This window comes from Neoarius graeffei, chromosome 14 (genome assembly GCF_027579695.1).
Source record: "Neoarius graeffei isolate fNeoGra1 chromosome 14, fNeoGra1.pri, whole genome shotgun sequence".
Taxonomy (NCBI): Eukaryota; Metazoa; Chordata; class Actinopteri; order Siluriformes; family Ariidae; genus Neoarius; species Neoarius graeffei.
In genome coordinates this window covers 38,912,265-38,931,864 of record NC_083582.1, presented here as the reverse complement: position 1 = coordinate 38,931,864, position 19,600 = coordinate 38,912,265, and the positions used below count along the sequence as shown (strand labels likewise).

The 19,600-nt window shown below is 40.2% G+C and overlaps 1 protein-coding gene across 1 annotated transcript in view; it reads left to right on the top strand.

Moving 5' to 3' along the window:
• The window catches only part of LOC132898181 (dynein axonemal heavy chain 9-like), a 143,031-nt gene that overhangs the window by 11,237 nt on the left and 112,194 nt on the right, over nt 1–19,600 (top strand). Inside the window, exons 2-9 of the mRNA XM_060939623.1 lie at nt 6,265–6,461; nt 7,867–8,025; nt 8,117–8,247; nt 8,366–8,577; nt 13,817–14,050; nt 14,256–14,423; nt 14,506–14,622; nt 14,860–15,010. Coding sequence (XP_060795606.1) covers nt 6,265–6,461; nt 7,867–8,025; nt 8,117–8,247; nt 8,366–8,577; nt 13,817–14,050; nt 14,256–14,423; nt 14,506–14,622; nt 14,860–15,010 — 1,369 coding nt within the window. The remainder of the gene's footprint in view (nt 1–6,264; nt 6,462–7,866; nt 8,026–8,116; nt 8,248–8,365; nt 8,578–13,816; nt 14,051–14,255; nt 14,424–14,505; nt 14,623–14,859; nt 15,011–19,600) is intronic.

Below are 19,600 nucleotides of genomic sequence, written 5' to 3'. Positions count from 1 at the left end.
TGACTCCATATCCTATCCATGGTTTAAATATATTTTTTTCATAAGAAATCCACAATATCTTAGTTAAAATACACATTTTAGTCGTGTCCCTGGGTTTTCACTCAGTCCTGTTACCCAAACATATTACTCCATCTGACAAATCTGGAACATTCCATAAATCACATGCTCAACAGGAAGTTACATCAGTTGTGTCTTCTGAAGGCTTTGGGAAGACCAAAAGTTAGCTCTCTCATTTACTTTTCTGTATATTTGATGATTTTTTTTAAACTTTGACTGATAAGGTCAATGTCAACATACACTCCTGTTACTTAAATTATTTCTTAGATGATATTTGTTTATTTTAAAAATACAGATTTTTGGTAAATCACTAGAATGTGCTAAGTGTGGTCATGCTATTAGCGATGATGCTATGTGGCTTAATTCCATGTATTAGCTAATCCTAGGCTAAAAACTCAGTCCTGTTGCTTTCAGAGTTTTGGTAACAGGACTGAAAAAAATGCAGCCATCTTTGACTTCCAAACCTTGTAACATAGCCTGAGGTTGACCAATACACATTTTGAATAGTTAAATATGTGTGTTATTATAATCGGTGTTGAAAAGAGATAACAAATTAAGTCTAATTTGGGAGTGGTACAAGAAGCAAATGGCACCCATTCGGTGGAATGTCCCACAAGTACTAATGCAGAATGTATTTTTTTTTAAACTTCCTTTATTTTAACAGGTGCAATCATACAATATATCACAACCATTCATTTTTAACATAAATTAAAGTGCTACGGGTACAAGTCTTAATGGGGTTAACAGTCTATATGGGGGAAAACAAAAAAACCCTGCGTATCATATCAAATGAAAATGTAAAACAATGGGGGTCCAGTTGTTTAGGAACACCTCTGTTTTCAGTTATAATATTGCAGTCATGTATTCCATACTGTACAGATCTTGAATTCTATCCCTCCATTGTGTTATTGTGGGGGGCTGTGGCTTGATTGATGGATTGATTTTTATTTAGTAAAATAATGCACAAAATACATACAGTAAATATAGTGTACATTAAGACACATGGATAACACAAGAAAGTGTATAACACTTATTTCCATTGTGGTCTGGCAAGAATCAGAATTTACCACTTTATTTGCAATTAGAAGAAGGGTTCTTCACAATTTTATTTGACTATTTTCCTGAAGGTTATCAGGCAATATCCCTAATATAAAGTGCAATGGTTCTAATGGTATGTCTGTAGACAATCCATCCATCCATTATCTCTAGCCGCTTATCCTGTTCTACAAGGTCGCAAGCAAGCTGGAGCTTATCCCACCTGACTATGGTGAGAGACGGGGTACACCCCAGACAAGTCACCAGGTCATCGCAGGGCCGACACAGAGACAAACAACCATTCACACTCACATTCGCACCTACGGTCAATTTAGAGCCACCAATTAGCCTAACCTGCATGTCTTTGAACTGTGGGGGAACCTGGACCACATTGGGAGAACATGCAAACTCCACACAGAAAGCCCCTCACCGGCTGCTGGGCTCGAACCCAGGACCTTCTTGCTGTGCCACCCCATCTGTAGACATTGTTTTATTTCCCTTTGTATGTTTTGCCAATACTCTGATAACTTTGGACAATCGCAAAATACGTGTGTGGTCTCCCACCAAACCACAGCCCCTCCAACACCAGAATGTATTTCTGTAAACTTGTATAAGTGTTAAAAGTTTCACTCATGATAAAACACCAATGATTACACTTAAAAGAAAAAAAACTAAACAGTCGGTCGAGCTCAGACCTCCACCAAACCACATTTTCAGATTTGCATCAAAATCTGATCAATTGTTCCTTGGCCCATGGCCCACCTTTCTTCAACATTTCATCAAAATCCGTTCACTACTTTTTGAGTTACATTGGGAACAGGGAGGCAACAAAGTTGGTGCAGGTAAATATTCCTTCCAAAGTACAAAACATGCTTTGATAGTTAGGGCCTGAGCACCATAGGTTCAGTTTGTATCTCTTTGGAAATTGTCCTTGTCTCTTTGTCTATCATTCACATTATCCTTCTGTTCAATCTGGGGTCGATTTTCCTTTTGAGGCCATGTCCAGTGAGGTTGGCTGCAGTCCCATGGACAGTAAATTTCTCCATAATATTTGCAGATGTAGTCACAGGAACAACAAGCTCCTTGGAGATGGTCTTATTGACTTTGCCTTTAACATGCTTGTCTGTAATTACCTCCACCAACTTTATTAGATTTTGATGCAAATCCAGATATGCATGTGGATCCAGGATTGTTTTTTTGTCAGTTCCGAACGTAACTCAAAGTAGTGAATGGATTTTGATGAAAAAAAAAATTGGTGTACAGCTTTAGTGTTATCCTAGGTTTAAGTGATTTGATTTTGATGTTGATATGTGGCTTGGTGGAGGTATACACTTTACCTAGTGCCCTTCTAGTTTTCTTTATGATCTCCTAAGAAAACTCTCTCCTTTGCTTTCTCTGGTCCATTCACTGTGGTGTAGATGATGATGATGATGATGATATGAAACAACAGCGCTTCCAAAAAAACAAACTCTTTTAATTGTCATGTTGTGTTAATCTGTTGATAGCACCAGAGCTGCAAGGGCCCGTCATTGCCATTTGTGGCAATATTTAGTATTAGTATTTACTCCTTGTTAAGCTAGAAACGAGCTGCATTCAAATTCTACAAGGTTGTACATTGGACAGCATCTCATCTGACTCATAATAATATTAAAAAAAAAACTTTATTACTTTACACAGTATGCTGTGTCTTCAGGCAAGACACTACAGGTAAGAAGGTTTTGGGGTATTTTTTTTAATGAAATGATATATGAGATATATATTTTAAAAGAATAAATGACAATCAATCTTTGCCAGTAGATTGCTGATATTCTTTTACATTCATTTTTGTATTAAAATTTTATTTAAGGATTAACATTTATTTATGCAAATAATGCTTTGTCTAGTAAAATGTGCATACATTTGTCTATTGGATATAATTGCCATAATTTGTAGAATTAAAATGTTTATTTCACTGTGAAGCAACCTCAAGAAAAAGACTTGTTACAGAAAAGTTTGTGGGAATAGTTTCTTTCTTGCTGAATTAAGAAAATACCATTCACTACCACATTATAGAAATATTTTGCTATTTTATATGATAAAATCTAACAATAACCAACATTTTGGGAAATATCCTTTCAAATAGGTGTAGGAATGAACATTTATGAATACAGGTCATGTAGAAACTAAGAATCTTGGTTTTCAATATAGGAAAAAAAAATTCTGAAAATGACAACATGGTTTAATGTGTTTTCACTCTAGTAATTGTGGCTTATAAGTTTATATATATAATATATATATGTCCTGCAATCCTACCACCTGCCCACTGCATCCAGTCCTTTCAAAGGTGGACAAAGTATGCAACTTCATTACTTAAGTCAAAGTACAGATACCACTGGATAAATGTTACTCTGATACAAGTGAAAGTTGTACAGTCAAATTTTTACTTAAGTTAAAGTACTGAAGTACTTGCTAGTAAAACTACTTAAGAATTAAAAGTACATTTTCTATCAACACATTGTTGTATTATTGCCACAACGCTTCCAATACCTAATGCCTCTGAAGCAACCTACTGGATTTACTGACTAGCTTGTAGGACCTGTCGAATAAACACCTTTAAATACAGATAAACACCGATATCTGCATTCTTTTTATTTGGCAAGATTATGCTAAAACACATTTCTGAAAGGATTTCAGATAAATTAACATTATTCGTGTTAGCGTAACTCCGTTTTTACATGCTAACTAACAGTGTCCAAGTTAACTAGCTAGGTGTTAATGTTAGCTGTGGACAAGGCTACGGCAACTTGGCGGGCAAATCCATATAAAGTTGTTTGACTAACCAGACTGCATAGCTATTGCAATGTTATCGCTAGCTCTAAAAGCACGGACAACTCCACTGCAAGCTTTCTCTTGGAATAAAATGTTTATATACCTCAATATGCTTCCGCAGGTTGGATGGCGAGTTTTTGTAGGCTGTGATGTGGTTCGTTTTCAGCAAACAAAGCAAACATTTAAAACGAAATGAATCTTTAATCCTTTCGGAAAACTGAAACATGGGTTCTAGGTATAGCCATGAGTGCATGTGTTCCCCAGAAGAACCGCCTCCTTCCATTCTGCCATCAACTGATCGTGTTCAAATAACGCTGCTGAGAAATAATTGAACTTGATTTTATACAGTCTATGGACGTGACCTTAGTGATTAGTGATAGGCTGTCTCAGTGTCACTGCAAGTTAGCCTAGTGGTTTGCGTGTCCGCCTCTCGATCGGGATATCGTGAGTTCTACTCACAGTTGGGTCATACCAAAGACCATCATAAAAATGGTACCTACTGCCGTCTGACAAGGCACACTGCAATACAGATACGAGTGGGGAGTCAAGCTCTTGCAGTTACCAGAGGACTAGCCCCCCCCATTGTAACCCTAGCTATGTAATAGGCGAGAGGCCAAGGGCTACGGAAATGGAGATTGGTGCCACCACATGGTGTGGGAAGGGACTTTGTCTCAGTGTCACCTGTGAAAAAAACCAATCACCTTTTAGAAAAGAAAAGAAAAAACATCCATTTTCAAAGCTGCTTCATAGTAACGAGTAACGAGGACCTTGATAGAAATGTAGTGGAGTAAAAAGTACGATATTTGTCTTTCAAATGTAGTGAAGTTAAAGTCATAAGTTTCCAAGAAAAATAATACTTGAGGAAAGTACAGATACTCAAAAAATGTACTTAAGTACAGTAGTCAAGTAAATGTACTTCGTTACGGTCCACCTCTGAATCCTTTCTACAATAGAGACATGAAAGCGCTTATGTAGGTCACTCTGGATAAGAGTATCTGCTAAATGCCATAAATGTAAATATATCAGGTATTATTCTATCCACATTCACTGGATATGAGCAATCACATGCTCTGATTGACTACTCTACTACTAGGCTATCAGCTCATATACCATGAGTAGAGAAAAACAAAATGGCAGCTTTGTTATAAAGTATTTAAAAGAAGCAGAAATGGCTAAAAGAATATAGTTCCCCCCCCCATACCTCCTGTTCCACACTCCAGCCCAGCTGGTGGTGGTAATACACCTTTAAAGGAATACGCCACCCCCAGGTGAAATTGAGTCAGTCCCTGCAGTCCCTAGAGTTGGATGAGTGAGCCAAAGCGTTTGGTAGCCGACCCAGCCATTGTCCTGATCTAGAAACGCCCCGATTAGCTTTAGCTTAGCGTAGTCGCTGTAATCCGGCGTGTCCAGCTAGCATTGTCGTTGCAAAAGTGAATCAAATAACTCAAGATTTTTTATAATTATTTCTCATGACCTGTACATTCACATCGAGTACACATATCAATGCAAATTAACACGAAGGGATTTACTAGACCAATTTATATCTGGAAATATTTTCGGCCACAGCACAGGCAAAGCACCGCTGTAGGCGCAAAGACACCACGCAGCACCACAACTTAGTAGTCACGCTGGTGTATTGACGGAAGTTGAGGGTTTTCAGGTGCTGCGTGGTGTCTTTGCGCCTGCAGCGGTGCATTGCCTGTGCTGTGGCCAAAAATAGTTCCAGATATAAATTCATCTCATCTCATTATCTCTAGCCGCTTTATCCTGTTCTACAGGGTCGCAGGCAAGCTGGAGCCTATCCCAGCTGACTACGGGCGAAAGGCGGGGTACACCCTGGACAAGTCACCAGGTCATCACAGGGCTGACACACAGACAACCATTCACATTCACACCTACGGTCAATTTAGAGTCATCAGTTAACCTAACCTGCATGTCTTTGGACTGTGGGGGAAACCGGAGCACCCGGAGGAAACCCACGCGGACAGCATGCAAACTCCACACAGAAAGGCCCCAGTCGGCCACTGGGCTCAAACCCAGGACCTTCTTGCTGTGAGGCGACAGCACTAACCACTATGCCACCATGCCACCCCTTGCCTTAAGTTGTCATATTTTATAATTAATCCTGGTTGGTGCGTTGACTGATGAATGACCACACTGAATGTCAGTAATGAATGTCTTCAGAGATTCTAGAGAATGAATCTGCAATGGTTTGCGGGTTAAAAAGTCGGTTCATTGTACATTTGTGCCTATTTGGATACAAGTTGAGCACCAGATAAGCAATAACAAAACAATATTGTATTCACAAAGTGTAAGTCTTACTATTTGCTCATAGTGTGCATTTTTATTTCTTTACCCATTAAGGTTGTGTTTCCAGTGTTGCTCAACAACGACAACCACTGCCAGTGGCCTAACGTCATGTCTCAAGACCTAATGCAAAACGTCCATGCCCTGAAATCGAGTGTGTTTGTGATGTCCGGACAAATCAAAGGCAAAACTCTCCTTCCTCTTCCTGCAGGATCAGAGAGAATTGAACAAGCAGCCTTAGAAAGAGAAAGGAGGTACAAACATCTATTGTATTTTAAAACAAATAATATTCATTAATTGCTTCAGTTAAGATTGGGAATATTTTTGACCTAACTGCTCAGGGCTGGGTTTCCCAAAAGCATCATAGCACAAAGATCATTGTTAAATGGTAGAGCCAGCATGACAATGAACACTCACTCTCCTAGTTCAGATGCTCTTAGCGTTAAGAAGCTTTTGGGAAACCCACCCCAGTATAGTTTTATTTTGATTCCTTCAGGTTGTACCTGCAGTGTATTGTTAATTGGTTCACCTGTGACTGCTAACGTTTCTTTATACACACCTCAGTGCAACATGACAACAAGAAACATCAATTATGACAGACCTTGGCTCAGCAAGAAACTCCGTTTAGGGCTAGCTGTGTCCAATCTTCAAGAAATAATCCTTCTTTTTGTTTTGCTGTATGACTTTAGTATGGCTTGTTTTCTTTGCATGGAAATTTTAACAGCGTCTACTCAAATGAAGTAATCATATCAACAGCTATGAATAGTGAAATCTATGACTGCATTAAAAGTACAATAGTTGTCTGCCTTGAAGGCTTTCTCAGCTGAGACACTTTAATTCTTTTACCTGACTGAATACACAAAGTGGATTTTAATATATCAGAATGATTGTATGCTGTTATAACACTTTACAAGCTCAGGGAATGAGGAACTAGGAGAAAGGCTTGACAACTCAAGGTGCACTTTATTTTTCTTTCAAGCACACTTTTCAGCGACTTTATTTTCTCTATTTTACACACACATACAGCACTGCATATCTCTTTCTCTAGCTCTTTCTCTCTCTCTCTGTGATTACCGGCTTCCCTGAAAGAACACAGAAGACACACATAAGTAATTTGCCAGAAAGCAAACACAGGTGAAACTGATCACGTATTACCTGCCAGTTCTACCTGACTCCTCACCACCCACAGCTGATGTTCGACCACACCCCAAGTGCTACATTCATCCATCCATCCATCCATCCATCCATCCATCCATCCATCCATCCATCCATTATCTGTAGCCGCTTATCCCATGCAGGGTCGCAGGCAAGCTGGAGCCTATCCCAGCTGACTATGGGTGAGAGGCGGGGCACACGCTGGACAAGTCGCCAGGTCATCACAGGGCTGACACATAGACACAGTCAACCATTCACACTCACATTCACACCTACGGTCAATTTAGAGCCACCAATTAGCCTAACCTGCATGTCTTTGGACTGTGGGGGAAACCGGAGCACCCGGAGGAAACCCACGCGGACACGGGGCTTGAACCCAGAACCTTCTTGCTGTGAGGCGACAGGGCTAACCACTACACCACCGTGCCGCCCCCCCAAGTGCTACTGAAAAATCTTTGGTTATGAGGCAAACACAAACACTAATGTTTCTTTTTAATTCCTCAGCGGAGATCTGATGGATAAGAGTATCATCCACTCTATTGAAAACATGGTGATTGAGTGGACTCATCAGATTCATGAGGTTCTCAAGAGAGACTCATTTGAGCCTCTGCTGGAGGGCAAAAACCCCACGCCACATGTTGAGCTGAATTTTTGGAAGAAGAGGTCAGTGCATTTTGTAGTTATTATTTGAAAACAATATCTTTTCTAATCATCACAATTTATATTTATATTCTTCCTTTCAATTTATCACTAGATATGCCGACCTTGAGTGTATGCACAAGCAAGTTACGTCACCCAAAGTGATCAAAATGGGAGAGCTCTTGGATGCAGTGGAGAGTAGTTACTATTCTGCCTTTATAAACATGCAACAGTTTGTAAATGGAGGTAAAGGCCAAACACTATGGTGTCGTTCGTTTCCGAAATTTGCAAAACACTTTTCCGCTCAATTTGTTTAACGGCACAAAGCCTGTTGATGTTTATGCCTTGTGTTTCTGTTATAAAGCTTTAGAAGAAGCAAGGGACATCACTGTGTTCCTGAAGCCTCTCGAGCAATGCATAGACGATTTAGAGAACACAGATTTCAGTGAGGTGAAAGTACAACTTGCACCCCTCATGCACATGGTGTGTCTAGTGTGGGCCAACTCCAAGTACTACAACACACCAGCCAGAGTGATTGTGCTCCTACAAGAGATCTGCAACCTGCTCATTCAACAGGTGTGTTATTAAATTTTTACTACGTTTTACTACGAACATTGGCTGTAAGCTGTGAATTTAAAGGTTCATGCCAGCTGTTGATTTTTGTTCCATTAGACGTTAGCATTATTTGCCAGAGGTGGACAAAGTACCCAACTTCATTACTTAAGTCAAAGTACAGATCCCACTGGTCAAATGTTACTCCAATACAAGTGGAAGTTGTCCACTCAAATTTTTACTTAAGTTAAAGTACTGAAGTATTTGCTTTTAAAAATACTTAAGTATTAAAAGTACATTTTCTGTCAACGCATTGTTGTACTATTGCTACAACACTTACAAAACCTAATGAAACAACCTACTGGATTTACAAAATGAACACATGCTGTGCCATCATGGTGGTTTAACATTAAGCGAGCTAGTCAGTAACGCTCCACCCGATGCTAGCAAATTCTTTTCAAACTTGAAATCATATTGGGTAGCTAAAGCTACTAGAAAAGAAAGATTTCTACATTGTTTATTTGGCAAGATTATGCTAAAACATTTCTGAAAGGACTTCAGATAAGTTAACGTTATTCATGTTAGTGTAACTCCATTTTTACATGCTAAATAACAGCGTCCAAGTTAATGTTAATGTTAGCCGTGGACAAGGCTAGGGCAACTTGGTGGGCAAATCCATAGAAAGTCATTTGACTAACCAGACTGCATAGCTATTGCAACGTTATCGCTAGCTCTAAAAGCACAGGCAACTTCACTGCCAGCTTTCTCTTGGAATAAAACATTTATATACCTCAATATGCTTCCGCAGGTTGGATGGCGAGTTTTTGTAGGCTGTGATGTGGTTTGTTTTAGGCAAATAAAGCAAACATTTAAAACAAAATGAATCTTTAATCCTTTCAGAAAACTGAAACATGGGTTCATGGGCCATGAGTGCGCGCATTCTCCAGAAGAACCACCTTCTTCCATTCTGCCATCAACTGATCCTGTTTAAATAATGCTGCTGAGAAATCATTGAACTTGATTTTATACAGTCTATGGACATGACGTGACCCTAGTGATTACTGATAGACTGTCTCAGTGTCACCTGCGAAAAAACCAATCACGTTTTAGAAAAAAAAGGGGAAAAAACCCCTCAATTTTCAAAGCTGCTTCATAGTAACGAGTAATGAGGACCTTGATAGAAATGTAGTGGAGTGAAAAGTACGATATTTGCCTTTCAAATGTAGTGAAGTTAAAGTCAGAAGTTTCCAAGAAAAATAATACTTGAGTAAAGTACAGATACTCAAAAAGTGTACTTAAGTACAGTACTCAAGTAAATATACTTCATTACTGTCCACCTCCATGGTGGTGTAGTGGTTAGCGCTGTCGTCTCACAGCAAGAAGGTCCAGGTTCGAGCCCCGTGGCTGGCGAGGGCCTTTCTGTGTGGAGTTTGCATGTTCTCCCCATGTCCGCGTGGGTTTCCTCCGGGTGCTCCGTTTTCCCCCACAGTCCAAAGACATGCAGGTTAGGTTAACTGGTGACTCTAAATTGACCGTAGGTGTGAATGTGAGTGTGAATGGTTGTCTGTGTCTATGTGTCAGCCCTGTGATGACATGGCGACTTGTCCAGGGTGTGCCCTGCCTTTCGCCCGTAGTCAGCTGGGATAGGCTCCAGCTTGCCTGCAACTCTGTAGGACAGGATAAAGCGGCTAGAGATAATGAGATGAGATGAGACTGTCCACCTCTGTTATTTGCTGAGATGTATGTTTAATAACTTTCATAGTAGCAGGTTTGTTGTTCAAACTGACATACATGATACACATACGGAGTTACCAGTTTATTAGGTTCACCTAATAAACTGGCCGTCGGCCGCCCCTCATTCTGCTACAAGGATGTGTGTAAGAGGGACCTCAAGGCATGCAGCATTCCTCCTGACAGCTGGGAAGCGCAGGCCGAGGACCAAGGAACCTGGAGACAGCTTGTACAAAAGGGCTTTGCAGACGCCAATGTGAGGAGAGAAATGAGTGAGACAGAAGAGTGTGGCAGCAACCCCAGTAACACAGACATCCCAATACGTCTGCACCAACTGCAAGAGGGACTGCAACTCACGAAACCCAGAGACAGATGATACTCCAAGGGCGATACCCGTATGGTCTCCCGAGACTGAGGCACCAATGAGGTTCACCTAACTTGCACCAAGCAGAGTTTCAAAAATAGTTTAGGCTTTAGTGGCAAAATTTGTAATAGTGGGCCCCTGTTTAAGCACTTCATTTGGGTCATGCTCATGTTGCTTTTCTAAATAAGGTATGTGCTTGTTGTAATGTCGTAATATTTCATAAACACTCAGGTACCTGGTGGCCAGTAGTGCTGTCTACAGCTGTTTAACAAAACCCAGCACTGTCATAGCAAAGCAGAAAACAAGCGTGGCTCCTAAGCAACTAGTAATTCACATGCACGCGCACACACACACACACACACACACACACACACACACACACACACACAGATTAGAAGGTGCACCAAACCATTGGTGTTTTCTAATGGAGTTATCATAGAGTTTGTTGTTGAGGTAAGGACAAAGTACCAAAAAAAAAAGAAAAGAAACCAATCATGGAAGTACTAGTGCATCTCAAAAAATTAGAATAATGTGAAAAAGTTCAATATTTTCCATCAGTTATTTAAGAAAGTGAAAATGTTATATATTATAGACTCATTACACATAAACTAAAATGTTTCAAGCATTTTTCTATTTTAATTTTAATCAGTATGGCATACAGTACAAAGACATAAAAAAAAAACCCATCTCAAAATATTAGAATATTTCATTTCGAGTTTGAGTAAAACAATATGAACACAGTGTAACTCTCGGTCTAGTTCAGTACACACAACCACAATCATGGGGAAGACTGTTGACTTTGTTGTCCAGAAGATGATCACTGATGCCCTCCACAAGGAGGGTAAGCCACAAAAGGTCATTGCTGAAAAGGGTGGCTGGAAAAGGTGCACAAGCAACAGGGATGGCCGCAGTCTTGAGAGGATTGTCAAGAAAAGCTGATTCAAGAACTTGGGAAAGCTTCACAAGGAGTGGACTGAGGCTGGTGTCAGTGTATCAAGACCCATCACAAACAGACATCTTCAAGAAAGGGGATACAACTTTCGCATTCCTAATATCAAGCTACTCCTGAGCCAGAGACAATGTCAGAAGTGTCTTATCTAGGCTAAGGAGAGAAAGAAATGGACTGTTACTCAATGGTCCAAAGTCCTCTTTTCAGATGAAAGTACATTTTGCATTTAATTTGGAAATCACGGTTCTAGAGTCTGGAGGAAGAGTGGAGAGGCACAGAATCCAAGGGGTTTGAAGTCCGGTATGAAGTTTCCACAGTCTGTGATGATTTGGGGTGCCATGTCATCTGCTGGTGTTGGTCCACTGTATTTTATCAAGTCCAAAGTCAACACAGCCATCTACCAGGAGATTTTAGAGCACTTCGTGCTTCCATCTGCTGATGAGCTTTTTGGAGATGCTGATTTCCTTTTCCAGCAGGACTTGGCACCTACCCACAGTGCCAAAACTACTACCAAATGGTTTGCTGACCATGATATTACTGTGTTTGATTGGCCAGCCAACTTGCCTGACCTGAACCCCATAGAGAATCTATGGGGTATTGTCAAGAGGAAGATGAGAAACATCCAACCCAAAAATACAGATACGCTGAAGGCCATTATCAAAGCAACCTGGGCTTCAATAACACCTCAGCAGTGCCACAGACTGATCACCTCCATTCCACACTGCATTGATACAGTAATTCATGGTAAAGGAGCCCCAACCAAGTGTTGAGTGTATAAATGAATATACTTTTCAGAAGTTGGACATTTCTGTATTGTAAATCCTTTTTTTGATTGATCTTAGGGAATATTCTCATAATTTGAGATACTGGATTTCTGATTTTCGTGAGCTATAAGCCATAATCATCAAAATTAAAACAAAAAAAGGCTTTAAATATTTCACTTTACATGTAATGAATATAGAATATATGAAAGTTTACCTTTTTGAATTAAATTATGAAAAAAAAGGAACTTTTTCATGGTATTCTAATTTTTTGAGATGCACTAGTATTACCCTGTCCAATTCTTTCTTTTTTTTCCTCTCTTTTCACATTTGGACTCCACTTTTATGTATCTATCTTTGCAAAATAAGCTGGCAGGCTGCTGCACTGTAAGAAAAAAAAATAGTGTACTTATTTTTATCTTTATTCATTTGCCATCTTATCAGGTATACCTGCTATATTGATGCAATTTGTAGGTATACAGTTACTGTCTATTGGTCAATTTGTCAGCCATTCTCAGCTGTAAATTATTGGAAGTTGCTTCTGATGCATAGGGTAGAGGGCAGCTAGGACATAGGCTGAGGACAGCTTAAAGAGACAATAATTGTATATGTTACTTTTGCACTTTCTACGGTACGTTGGGACAGGCGGGATACTTTAGTTGCTGGGTTTTATTTTTCACTTTTCAGCATTTCTCTTTTACGTCTTGCACTGAGACAGTCACACACAAACACACACTGCTATGTTCTGCTCAGCTGCGACTCTCTTCTCTGTCCTCTCCCTCCCCGTCATCACTGAAAAAGAGGAAAACACAGACACATCCACTCATCAGCATTACACAAACTCAGGTGTGATCGCTTTTGCCACTCACCTCCCTTGGCCTCGCTCTCCATTCACAAACAGACGCTCGACCACGCCCCAGCCTCCACAGTCAGTAACTCCTCCTCTCAGACAAAGTCTAAGTTTTTGAGCAGTGAGCATGACTTTCTATTGTTCCTAGTTCTTTCTGTGCTTTTATTTACATTTTAACATATGCCTTTTGTTCTAGGTCTAGATAGGTCTAGGTCCCTGTAGTTTCTAGTTCTCAACGCGAAGTCTTGCTAAGTGTGACGTGCAGTTCTGAGCATTGTTTCTCTGTGTATTGTTTCTGGTTTTCCAACTCTTGTATTATTTTTATGAATATTAATTATCCTGTGTATTGTCCCCCACTAAAGAGTTTCACAATAATTCTTGGATTTCCCGATATAAATACCATGCAGAGGTTACTCACTTGTGTCTTGCCTCTAACTGCATGTTACAGTATACCTACAAAATGACCAATATGAAAGGTTTACCTGATAAAAATGGCCAATCAGTGTAAGCAAAGGGTACTGCAAATGGCAACTCAGCGCAATTTAAATGTTTTGTACAAATTTGTAAAGCTAAATGCTCTTTTCCACTTCCTGGTTCCTTGTGTGAAGGCTCGGAGTCATCTCAGTCCAGAGGACATCCTGAAAAGTGATGTGGTGGAGAGTCTTCCACGTGTGGAAAGTACTTTGGATATCCTTACACACTTCAAGGAAATCTTCAATGACCAAAAAAACAGCTTGACTCAGTACCAGAGAAAAGGGTTGGAAGTAAAGCCCTGGAACTTCTCGCCTTCCTTGGTGTTTTCTCGACTGGATCGTTTCATAGAACGACTAAAGTTGATTGAGGTCAGTGTAGGGGTATTTGTGAAGAACTATACAATATGGAATACAACGTGGTTCCTTGTTGTTCTACTGCTTTAACTCAATATGTAAAAATTAACTCCACACCCAATTTCTCATGTTAATTATGTGTTTGTGATTTAATTTTAAAATTTTTCTTCTTTTTTTATCAATATATACCAATTTTTTTTTTAAAAAAACCCTCCTCCAGACTTTACTGCTGAATGTGGTTGATATGATGAAACTGGAGAACGTAGAATTTGGAGGCGTTCGTGGACGAGCTCTTGGTCAGCAGGTTGTATGGCTACATGAGGAGTTCCTGGAGACATTCAAAATGTTCACAGAGAAGTCTTATGACTGCCTGGATATTTGCAATGCGGTATGTAGGCCAAATATATTCAACTGATATAGACGCAAATATTTGCGCAGAACACGCGTTACTAAATGAAGGTCTTTTCCAGGAGTTCGAGGCAGATTTAGCCGAGTTTGAGTGTAAAGTGAAAAACACAGATCGACACCTTGGTGCAATTTTTTGTCAGGTGTTTGATGATGCTTCAGGGATCGAGCATTCTTTCAAGGTGAGTGATGGGTAACAATGGCAGGGTTTTGTTTTCTTTTCTGTTATAGCTCAGATTACACAGTAATTCTGAAAGTCTACAATAGATTCAGTTACTTTTATTGGTTCCTTATGAATTTCACATATCTGCTTAATGGAACTGTCAGGAGTGCAGCCTGAAATGTATGACTGGGGAGACAAGGTAGTATCTGATTTCACTTTGGTTGCCATACATATCGTGGGTGTCTTTACTTCACAGGCTTTGAACCTGTTTGGAAGTCTGCTTAAACGTCCTCTGATAGCCGCTGATGCTCAAAAGAGATACCCCGTGCTACTTGGTTTGTTTGACGAGGAGCTTGACTGCTGCATGGCACTCTACAAAAAACACATACAGACCGAGGAGAAGCTAGGTGAGATGAACACAAAACATGAAACATTTTTATTTATTTATTTATTTATTTATTTAAGCAAAGAGCCAGATCCTTTGTGGCCCTTTTCCACTACCCTTTTTCAGCTCACTTCAGCTCGCTTCAGCTCACTTCAGCCCGACACGGCTCGCGTTTCAACTACCAAAAACCAGCACGACTCAGCTCGTTTCAGCCCTGCTTAGCCCCTAAAACTCGCACCGTTTTGGAGTGGGGCTGAAGCGAGCCAAGCCGTGCCGAGTGAGGTTGGGGGCGTGAGCAGACACTCCCCTGTGCACTGATTGGTGAGGAGGAGTGTCCTCACATGCCCACACACGCCCCGCGAGCGCGCTGGGATCTATAAACACCGCAAACCCGGAAGGAGAATAATTACGAATTACGAGAATTTCTGAAGCCTTATGCGCCTCGCCTCATCTATACGCTCTTGCCAGTATCTGTCCGCGTTGTCGGTGACAACAAGCCACAGCACCAAGACCAGCAACACTAACGACTCCATGTCCTCCATGTTTATTGTTTACTATTCGGGTCGTGAGACTACTGCTTAAAAGATCACTGATGTCACTGTTTGCGCCGCTTAACGACATCACCTGACGTCCACCCACTTTCGCTAACTCCACCCAATGTGTCCACCCACTTCCAGCCAGCACGGTTCAGCGCGGTTGTAGTCGAAATGCAACTCCAACAGCCCTGCTCAGCCCGACTCAGCACGGCACGGCTCAGCCCGACTCAGCCACGTTTGTAGTGGAAAAGCGGCATTATTATGTTAAATATTGAAACGTGTGTCACAGCTCCTATGAATTCTGTATTCATATTCATACAGCACTCATATTAAAATGAAGTGCCTTTATTTTTCCTTTGAAATGGAAACACTTTACAAAAAAACGCTATCAGTGCCCATTTCGATGACTATGTCAGAGAATGTGTGTTCTACAAGGAATAACACACTACAGTATAGGGCTGATACCACCCCAGAGTTGAGTATTTTCCTATAAAGGCACACGGTGAAGTGTTTAATTTCTCTAATTTGCCAACCAGGGATTAGAAAGATTTATAAGGTTTGTAGAGTTAAAAAAATACACTTTTTAACAGGTAATGTTGTGGAACATTACCATTTACATTATAGACACTGTCAAAGACTCGTTCCCTCACCAGTCTCTATTTTCTCTCACCTTCTTTAGTCTCAACTTTTCTGTCTCTTGAAGTTAATAAGAGATATGGCTTATTAAATGATAATAAACACAAAAACTAAATGGTTGGCTCAGTTCTTTTATATGGAGTAAACGCAAACCAAAGCTAAAAATGACTACTCTGCAGTTACCAAGCTCTGAAGGAGGGTTAGATTTACCTGATTTTAGAAGGTACCAGCTATGTGCTCATTCATGATATATTTATGATTGGATCTTAAATAAGACGACCTCTGTCTGGCTGGATGTTGAATCCTCCTTTTCAAAATATCCATTAAGAGACATGCTGTTTATTAAGAATTTTAAAACTATTAAGCTGTGCTGTGACAATCTTGTCACCCTCAACACAATTAAGGCATGGCGATTGATGCGTAGACTTGAGGGGAGGTCAAAACTGACATCAGCTTTTACTCCTATAGATAGTTTTCACTGACGTTACGGCATTCTGGGGAACGCCCTCCAGCCGCCATCTTGTGGGGCAAACAAAACGGACCATTGCCATTACCGGCTACGTTATCTCGGATGAATTTATGAAGTTATATAGTCAGTTTTCTAAAATAAAGATCAATGTCGGCAAAATCAAGCAAACAGAAGTATATATTAGACGACATCTCATGACAATGGTATGCAGCCAAACTGGCCTTGATTGGGGGAATTGACCCCTACGAAGTGGACAAAGATGCATTTTCAAGTGACTATGCAGGGCTGCCAAAGCCTGAAACTGCCAAAGCCTGCTCCAAAGCCTGAAACTGACTTCATCAAACTTTAAAGGCTGTCTGATATATACAACTTTATATATTCACAGCGCGCCTTTTGGCGGATGCCGCCTTTTTCATGGCTGAATCGCGCAGATCCGATTTTTTTTTAGGGGGGGCGTTGGAGTGTCTGATTATAATTTCAAAGTAAATTCTGTATTAAAATTACTAAATAAGCAAATCCGTTACAGTCCATGAAACAGGAAGTATAAGGATGAGAAAAAAACAGTTTAAATCGCAAAGCTGCGCACATTTGCGCAGTCCTGCACACTGCTCGGGCTGCGCAAATGTGCGCAGCTTTCCAATTTAAACTGTTTTTTTCTCATCCTTATACTTCCTGTTTCATGGACTGTAACGGATTTGCTTATTTAGTAATTTTAATACAGAATTTACTTTGAAATTATAATCAGACACTCCAACGCCCCCCCCCCCCCCCCCCCAAAAAAAAATCGGATCTGCGCGATTCAGGCGGCATCTGCCAAAAGGCGCGCTGTTTGCATCCCAAACACAAATCAAATCATACAGAATAGACCTAAAATGTTTTTCAAAAATGACCCTTGTGTGAGTGAAGTGACAAGTTTCAAATAGAAACGTGACAAACGAGCGATATTAAGTGTACATTACAATGTAAACGTACACTCAGCGGTTCCAGTTAGGCATTCTCCAGAGATTGTTCACATGATGTTTTGGTTTCCAAAAACTAACTTAAACACAATTAATTGTTTATTTAAACAACTTACCACTTATAAAATGATCGGAGCAGACTTTGCTGTGTTTGGAAGGCTGATAATCCTTGCGGTTGATTCTCGTAAGCCATAGATTTCTCCTTTGTATGCTGAGTTTCTTTGTTTGCTCGCCTTCGTGCTCCCGTACAGTGGGAATTCCATAAAAGCTCCGCTTGACTTCATCATCTGACCTATTACGACCGTCGTGAATACAACAGGTGTGCACCATTGCTAGCTTTAAATAGCCTGCTTGGGTTCTTTTGAAGACTTTGTACTCGCGCGTTACAATGTGTGCTCAGTCACCTGTACGGTAAGCTTGACCCGCAAGATGGCCGCCACTAGGGAATCCCCAACTCTGTGACATCATGTGAAAACTATCTATTCGGAGTAATCCTGATTTCCAACCAGGACTACTTGATGCTGGCTTTAGACAGTGGGGTAATTGTGGTATTAACAGGTTAAAAGTTTCATTTACTGATGATGCATTAATGTCATTTGACCAGATGATCGAGAAATACCAAATCCCCAGGCATGACTTCTTTCGTTATCTACAGATAAGACATTATATAGTACACAGCACAACCTTAATTGATAACCCTGACATATCTCCACTTGAGAAAGTGCTGTTTGGAACAGTTAGGAAGGTGTCTATTAGTCTACTTTATGGAGCTATGCTTGCTGTTCCATCTATGGCTTTACAAGAACTCAGAGAAGGGTGGGAGGGAGAACTTTCTGTCACAAACAGTGCTACTGAGTGGGAAAATATATGGACCTATGCTAATTCAATCTCAGTTTGTAATCGTGCTAAATCAATACAGTTTAAGATTTTGCACAGAATGCATATATCCCCTAATCGGAGACATAAGTTCAACCCCAGTTTGTCTCCAATGTGTCTCAAATGTAAAACAGAAACTGGCACTCTAACTCATTGTCTTTGGTCATGCCATAAGCTGCAAAAATATTGGTCTAATTTCTTAACAGAAATTGAAAAGATACTCGGATTAAAACTGGGGATGGACCCATTGTCTCTTACATTAGGCCTGCCTGCTAGAGGTGTAAGGTTAACAAATCAAAGACTGTTCTGTATTCTTACATTTGCAACTAGGAAGAACATTTTGTTGCAGTGGATTAGTGATAAAGAACCAAACGTTAAGGGTTGGCATAAAGTGCTGTTTGATTTAGTGCCTTTGGAATACTTGACTTGTATATCACATTCAAAATCAAACCAATTTTATAAAGTTTGGGAACCTTATTTGAATTACTTGGACCCCAGTGTATCTTCCATCCTTTACAGGGATTCCCTGGAAGGTCATAATAAGGGGACGCATTGCTGTACACTTATTTTTCTTTTCCTTCATTTACTTATTTATGTACTTTCTTTTTATTTCCTTTATTAATGTGGATACTGTATGTGTGTAACTGAGCCATTGTGTGTTGCTGGTGTGTTGTTGTGTTGAAGTTTTGTGTTTTTAGTTTGCTTGCTTGTGTTGTTGGAAAAAGGAAAATTAATAAACACATTTTTAAAAAAAACAATAATAAACACATGATGTAATATATGCACCGCAAAACATTACTGAGAACCCACAAAGTGCAAAGTCCTCCATCCTGAAGACTTGCCAATGATGGAAAACTTAAAGGAAGAGTTTTATATCTGTCATGTCCAGGGTGTACCCCGCCTCTCGCCCGTAGTCAGCTGGGATAGGCTCCAGCTTGCCTGCGACCCTGTAGAACAGGATAAAGCAGCTAGAGATAATGAGATGAGATGAGATATAATATACAGTACCAGTCAAAAGTTTGGAAACACCTTCAAATTCGATGTTTTTTTCTTTATTTTAATTAACTAAAAGACACTTTGTGTCTCAAAGTAATGACTGACTGTTATTTCTCTTTACTTAGTTGAGTGGTTCTTGA